The sequence below is a fragment of the Camelina sativa genome, chromosome 2, assembly GCF_000633955.1.
Source record: "Camelina sativa cultivar DH55 chromosome 2, Cs, whole genome shotgun sequence".
In the NCBI taxonomy this organism is placed as follows: Eukaryota; Viridiplantae; Streptophyta; class Magnoliopsida; order Brassicales; family Brassicaceae; genus Camelina; species Camelina sativa.
In genome coordinates this window covers 864,427-871,758 of record NC_025686.1, presented here as the reverse complement: position 1 = coordinate 871,758, position 7,332 = coordinate 864,427, and the positions used below count along the sequence as shown (strand labels likewise).

The 7,332-nt window shown below is 40.0% G+C and overlaps 1 protein-coding gene across 1 annotated transcript in view; it reads right to left on the bottom strand.

The window, feature by feature from the left end:
- The window catches only part of LOC104712885 (vacuolar protein sorting-associated protein 8 homolog), an 11,654-nt gene continuing 6,926 nt past the window's right edge, over positions 2,605-7,332 (bottom strand). The window contains exons 8-19 of the mRNA XM_010429879.2: positions 7,276-7,332; positions 7,025-7,167; positions 6,674-6,729; positions 5,903-6,549; positions 5,612-5,802; positions 5,217-5,523; positions 4,445-4,738; positions 4,243-4,352; positions 3,731-4,067; positions 3,216-3,638; positions 2,919-3,138; positions 2,605-2,818 (exon numbers count right to left, since the gene is read on the bottom strand). Coding sequence (XP_010428181.1) covers positions 2,787-2,818; positions 2,919-3,138; positions 3,216-3,638; positions 3,731-4,067; positions 4,243-4,352; positions 4,445-4,738; positions 5,217-5,523; positions 5,612-5,802; positions 5,903-6,549; positions 6,674-6,729; positions 7,025-7,167; positions 7,276-7,332 — 2,817 coding nt within the window. The 3' untranslated portion in view covers positions 2,605-2,786. The remainder of the gene's footprint in view (positions 2,819-2,918; positions 3,139-3,215; positions 3,639-3,730; positions 4,068-4,242; positions 4,353-4,444; positions 4,739-5,216; positions 5,524-5,611; positions 5,803-5,902; positions 6,550-6,673; positions 6,730-7,024; positions 7,168-7,275) is intronic.

The following is a 7,332-nucleotide window of genomic DNA, read 5'->3' as shown; positions in this document are numbered from 1 at the left end:
TGGAGAGGTTTTCGGTGGTTTTTCCAATACCCTTCTCACCTGTGCAAAGGGCATGGAAGTTTTCGGCGGTTCTGGAGACAACATCAGCGAAAAACTCAATCACAACACGCGCGTTGAGCATATCTAAACCGATTGAGAAATCCAAAAATACTTTTGGATTTCCCATCCTACAAACAAAGAAAATTGAAATCCCTAAATCTTGCAATGATAATCTAACTGAAGTTTTTTTAAGCAATTCTTTATGGTGTTTATTAAAAAAGTAAAAATCTAACTAGAGCCACAATGTATTCGGGGTTTGATTTTTAAGTATCAATACTCGCCCTGGGCGTTCGGCTGGTTCGGGTTATTCGGGTCGGTTTGTTCGGTTTTGGGAAAATTCGGTTTTTGAAAAATCCTGCCGAATTGAACCGAAATTAAATTCGGTTCGGGTTGATCGGTACACGGTTTATTCGGGTCGGTTATTAGGTTTTAAATCAATTCCGAATTCTAACCGATTTTTTTCTAATTCGGTTAATTTGAACCGAATAAATAAAAAAAATTAAGATAATGGACTAAATTAACAAAAAAAAATTTACAAACCACCAAAATAATAATGGACCTAATAAACCGGCCCAAAACAAATTAATTAAATATCAAACAAATCCAATAATTACAAGCCCAATAGCCAGATCCATTAGGGTTTTCCAGATCTGATGATGTGCCGCTGCGGGGAACTATGACGGCGGGCTGAGACGGCAAAGATGGATGGTTCCGGGCATGCATTTTTCCACCTGCAAAGAACACAAACACAAGAAAATAAAAAAAACCCAGAAGATTGATGGATAATCTCTGATTTGAAAGTAGAAAACTCAAAGCGTAAAGTTCTCCAAATCGAATAAGAAGTTATCAAGATATAGAAAGAGCTTACAGAGCAAAGAATCAAACATGGAATCAATTAAAGACCGAGAAGAAGAGCTTACCCTTGAGAAATTTTACAGGTTGAATCTCTGATAAAAGTCTTCTTTCTTAACCGCGACTGAGAATTGAGAGAATGAAAGAGGATGTACAAGATGTGATGATGATTATTGATTAGATCGGAGAGAAATATGAACTGGAAGTTTTTCTCTCTCAATCGCAGAAAGCAGAGGCGAAGAAGAAGAGAAACAAAACTAGGGTTAATAGTTTAGGGTTAGGCTTATATATAGCTGCGGATTTTAATAAACCGATCGGTCCGATTACCGAACCGAACCGAACCGAAATCCGATTCCTCAAATTAATTGCGCCGAACGGTTTAACTTCCTTTCTTCGGTTTGTACCGATAACCAAAAATTTTGGGTTGTCCGGTTCGGTTTGTTCGGGTTTTACCGAACGCCCAGGGCGAAGATTTACTGTTAAGTCTGCTTATTCTTTCTTAACTCAAACGGAGGATCCCAAAGTGAATATGGCATGCTTTATTGGGAGGATATGGAAGGCGGTGCTCTCTGAGCGGGTCAGGGTCTTTCTTTGGCTGGCTTGTAATAAGGTGGTTATGACAAATGCTGAGAGATTTCGGCGGCATTTGAGTTATTGGGGGCTTTGTTAGGTATGTAAGAGTGGGGAGGAAACAAGTCTCCGTGTGGTGCGGGATTGTCCAGCGATGTCGGGTTTGTGGAGTAGGATTGTGGCACCAGAGAAACATGATCTGTTTTTTCGCCAAACGTTGTTGGATTGGTTTTACGTTAATCTGGGGAGTACAGAACCGAGGTTTGATGTACTCTGGGCTACGATCTTTGGAATGGCGGTGTGGTGGGTTTGGAAATGGAGATGCGGTAATGTATTTGGGCCGAATGGGAAGTGCAGGGATCGAGTACGCTTCGTTAAAGATGTATCCAAAGAAGTTTCTCAAGTTCATGTTTTGGTGAGTTTGCAGAACTGAGCTGGTGAGAGGGTGGTCTGTCAGATTGCATGGTCTCCTCCGCCAGAGGAAATCCTGGTTTGGCTGCAGCTGGGGGCATCTTACGGGATAAGGAGGGAGCTTGGATTTACGGTTTTGCCTTGAATATAGGAGTGTGCTCTGCTCCGATGGCGGAATTATGGGGTATCTACTATGGTCTGGCTATCGCTTGGGGGAGGAGAATAACTCGGCTGGAGGTCGAGGTTGATTCGGCGCTGGTGGTTGGTTTTCTTAAGACAGGGATTTGCGATTCTCATCCATGTCGTTCCTAGTACGGTTGTGCTATGGCTTACTATCGAAGGTCTGGACAGTCCGGATTTCTAAAGTGTATAGAGAAACAAATCGTCTTGCAGATGATTTGGCTACTTATGCATTTTCTCAACTGTTAGGGTTGTAGTTGTTAGAGGTTTGTCCCTCTAGTGTTGAGTATTTAGTTACTGAGGATACTAATGGGGTTTTAGTCCCACGTCGAGTTCGTGTGTAATCCGTTTATAAAGTAAGGAGACAAAAGTCTCCTTGTTCACACTAAAAAAAAAAATATTATTAGAATGTCAAGTACTGAAGAGAAACCCATACATGAAGTTTTTAAAGTTGTATATTTAGTTTTACTGATTCATCAGAACATGGTTCTGTTACCACACCTCAGAGAAACAAGAGAAATCGGAATGAAGGGTAGAGAAAACAGAGGAAAGTGAGGCGACACCAAAAATACAGACTGAATTTACTCTTTTAAAAATTGGTTATATAATTAGTTTATTATTACATTTGGTACTATATACATCAAATCAATAAAGTTACGCCGCTAATTACACAACATAAAAAAGTCCCAGTTACTCCGCTTAACTTCTCGAGTCCAAAACTGTGAAGCTTCTCCTTACATTCTGCTCGTTTTGTCCTTTCCTAAAGCTTAAAGAGTCGTAAAGATTCAGGATCAAGCATTCGTGTGTTAGGCTCGTAATCATAATCCAAATGACCAACTCTTGGCTGATAAAAAGAAAAGACTTACCAAATCTTGACCCAAAAATCGATCCTTTTCCTTTCAGTTTCTTACCCTGTTCGGTTTTGACAGGTTTAGTGCCTTTACCGCTACTACTCTCTCCCGGTGTAAAACCCGAGAATCTGCTCACTTTTTCGTGGTACACAGCCGGAGGTGCAAGCCTTAATCGAGGCAAGCTCTCTATCTGTACCAACCTCTGATCTTTCTGAAGGTTGGTTAAGATTTCAAACTGCAACGTTGAACAATGTAAACCTTTTTTAGTTATTTGCAATGACATTTTCAGTTTTAGAATTATAAACATCTTACCCGTGATATTTGCTGGTTATGAGAATGATTGCTCATTTCATTCTCGTGTAAGTAAGGCGAAGCACGTTGTGCAGACCCGGCGTTTGACGAAACTGTGCTTATTAGTCCATAATCCAGGTAGAACGATTTACCTTTAGAAGAACTTTTGCTGGTCTTCTTGGTCATACAGACAGGACAGCCTGATGAGGAGACATGAACTGATGACGATGATGATGAGGTCTCATTCTCTGATGGTTCACACTGAAGATGTGTTGCGTGGCCACAGTTGAAAACACGTACACGAAGAGCAGCAAATGTCTTGGTGAGAGGGCAACTGCATATACAACAAAGCAAACTTCTGGGTGCATACCCGTGAGAAGCACCTTTCTTAAGTAAGTTCATGGAGTAGAATGTATCATCTTCGATTAAAGACTTTGCAGTATCCTGACCAGGGTAAGAAAAGTTTTAGAACATTTGAAGAGAGATCACCCAACCCATGCACGAGATTACATGATTAGAGAGACGCATGTAAATACCAGTATTCTCCGTTCGAATCCATATGTTCCAAGCATTCCCAATATTGTAAGTTTAAAATCACCAAACTCTTGAGTACCGTTGTCAGAGAGGAGTTTTGTCATGATTGTTGGAAGACGAACATATCCTATCATTCCTTCAACAATCTCTTTGATAAATTGAGATATGAGCTTCCTCAGGATGTGTGTACCTGCCGTATCAGATCCTGGAATCCTCCACTTAATTGCAACGTCTGATTCATTGACATTAAGTTCCAACGGTTTAACATCTAATGGACCTTTATTTATTTCATCCGTGTTCCTCGGTTCCCTATATGAATCCATCAAAGGTTCACAGAAACTGCATAAAGCACGAAGAGAGAAAACTATGATCAAGTAACAGCTCGTCGCACTCGCTCAGGCTTGTTGTTAACTCCAACATGAATTTAGTTGCATATGTTTAAGAGTAACTATGACGTGAGTGTTATTAGGGCGAAAAGAAATTGGTTAGTAGCGATGTGTATGATCATGCTTACGTGTCAAGAAAGCGAAACCAAAGTATCTCAGACTCCTCTGGATTAAGACGAGGAGTGTTGCGCTGACACAATCCTACACAAGCTTGCAGAACACCTTGTACGTCATGTACCTGAGGGATGGATAATAAACAGCATGAGAAAAAGAGAGAGCGAAAGCACGGCATATAGAAGCACACTTTCTTATTGTATAGAATATACAGACCTCCTTCAACTCTAGAGCACTACTGAATAGTTCCAAGCTGGCTCCTTCGCTAGCACTCAATTTCATTTGTGTTATAAGGTAATCCACTGCATTTTCAAGTTCAACATATTTTTCATTGAGTCCAGAGAGTGTAAGTGACAAAGCACTTGCTGCATCACCCACCCTCTCCAAGAGGAATGCTGCTGCATCTACAATTCCATATTCCTGGCACAGACGTAGACAGTGTTCCACCCTGTAGCTGTCAAAGGTTTCCAGAAATCTCAAGACTGACTTCGGTTCGTACTTGCATAATAGCTGTAAAAATACGCAGAGAATCATCAGCATTGAAGGTTGAAACGATTCCATGATGCCACCCAGGACCCACTAAAGGATATGAAGAGGAGAATAAGAACAAGTCGAGCTGGCAGTCAAATCACTTTTTAAGACAAACGAACCAAACAAAGTTCTGGTGTAAATAAAGCAATGGGGTTTCAATCTTGGAAGTTCTGAAACAGTAGTGCAAAGAGCCATAACAGTTGCAAGAGGCGATATAAGGAAAGTATACTTTGGCAGAGACCTAAGACTTGTTGCGGACTAAATTTGTCTCACTCGCTTCGGTAATTATAGTCAAAAAACCAAAATATTGTTTCCAGAGGCAGACTTCCACGAGAACTTATATCTATTAGACATCTACCATTTTATATAGAAGGCTAAAGAAGGCTTCTAACTAAGAAGATAAGAAACATCGACGCTGCAGAGAGATTCAGTTGAACAAGTTTGCATAAATGCTTACCTCTAAGTAAAGCTCAATCATGTCATCAGTCACATTAACTGGATTATCTTGGATGATTTTGGGAAAGCCATTAAGTTCTTCCAAATAAATCTCAGCCTCTTTGGGTATATCCCTTCTAATGTTTTCACCCGAATTATCTGCAGCTTCATATTTTTTTAGACGAGAAAAATCAAGACTCCCAGACAAGTGAACCTCAATGACAGTTTTGAGATACAGGAACAAGCTTCTTGGATGAGAATGGAGCTGCTCTTGGATGCGTGTGATGTTGTCTTTCAAATTATCAATAATCAGGAAGAATGTTCCCTGTCTGCAAAAAATGTCAGAAAACCAATATTATTAGACCCCACTAGACCTAATCAACAGAGAGAGAGAGAGTAAAATCAATCTAAAATTACCTGTTCAATTCAAGGAGCTCGGGAATCCTACAAATTATTGCAGATTGGAAGGCAGTGAATTCATCCCCACTCAACCGTGACAGCATATTGTTCACATAGCAAAACGAATGTATGGGTTCATCTGCCTCTTTCATGTAGCTATCCAAAGCTGCAACGTACCTTCGACCGAGAATATGAATATAACCACAAACCTGGACATTGGAAACCATAAACAGAGATCAAGGAGGACAACCCAAATTAAACATCGCAAGCACGCTGTAGGGGAATGATAAATGTCTATTAAGAGAATACCTGATAAAAATGTGATTTCTCACAAAGGTGTGATACATAAGCTACATCCCAATCAGTCTCCGGTACAGCTTTCAGAAGGTTTAGTAATTGGGTCTCTCTCAACTTAGAAGATACGTTATAAGTTGGATGAATGTGATCTGATGTTAAGTAATCTAAAATCTGTGCCAATACGCTCTTGGGAATACTAACTTTACCACGTGCTGCATAAAATGCAACAAACTCATATAGAAGACTTAAATCCTCCTTAGACGGCCAATTTTTATCTGATTCTGAATCATCTGGATCGCCAGATTCATCAGCCTGGCTTAAGTCCCCATCAAGAACGTGAACTAGAGCATCTATAAGATTCTGGATTAGTATATTGTTGTTAACTTCGGGTAAACTGTCATCAGTCTTGGACTCTAAACTTACTTCACCGGACTCCAGCAGATGACCCTCATGATTCACCATTTCTTTTTCTACAAATGCATATCTTAGGACATCTAAAGTGGCTTCAGTATCCATCTCTAGTAGATGGTAGAGGTTCAAGTAAATCCATCGAGATGTTACACATGTACTAGAATCATGGGTGTTTGATTTCTCCAGTAGAAACTGAATCAGCTCGGTCCTGAGTGATGGCAAGCGTGTAGGACTTAGAGTTCCATGTCCTGCAGATAAAACTCAAATCAGTTTGTGAGAAGAAAATGCTTATACAAGTTTATAGGTCACCAGATACTATACTTGGGTACATTGCAGATCATAACATGCAGTGAAACAATAATTAAATCCTACCTGGGGGAAAAGCCAAACCAAGAAAGCAGTACTTTAGATAAACAAGCATCCGGTACCTGAAAAAGAAACATGATAGAAAAAAAGGGCAATTTTTGAAGGTTCAGACAACAACTATATTGTGTCATGCAGGAAATCAAACCTTTATTAGACAGCAATAATATTGAAATTAGCTATATGCATAGGTGCCTTCGAGGATTAATTTCATGTTAGATGGAAATAAATGAACCTTTTGAATTCTAGGTTTTCCTCTAGTCCATGACTGAAACAAGCGAAGAGGGGGCTCTCAAGTTCAGTTTTGCGCGTAAAGTTTTATTAAGCCAGAATAAAGTGCAACGACCTAACATAACATACCCAATGGCTGTAGCCCTTTGTTTCTCACTGTTCCGTAAGACAATCAGGAGTTCCTCCAGAGGTGACCTGAAATCATCCAACCCCTTGTTGAAAAGATAGAGCAAGGCCCCATAAAGCCCATGCTCACGGCAAATTCTGACTACCTAAGTGTCAATAAGGAAAATATCAGAAAATCAACGATAAAGTCAACACATCAACTTATTGAAGATAAAGACCAAACAGGACAAATGAAATTGTCTACAAAACCTGACCTGATTGAAATCTAAGGAAGAAATATCCATGTGAAGTACACACTGCTCAATTCTTTG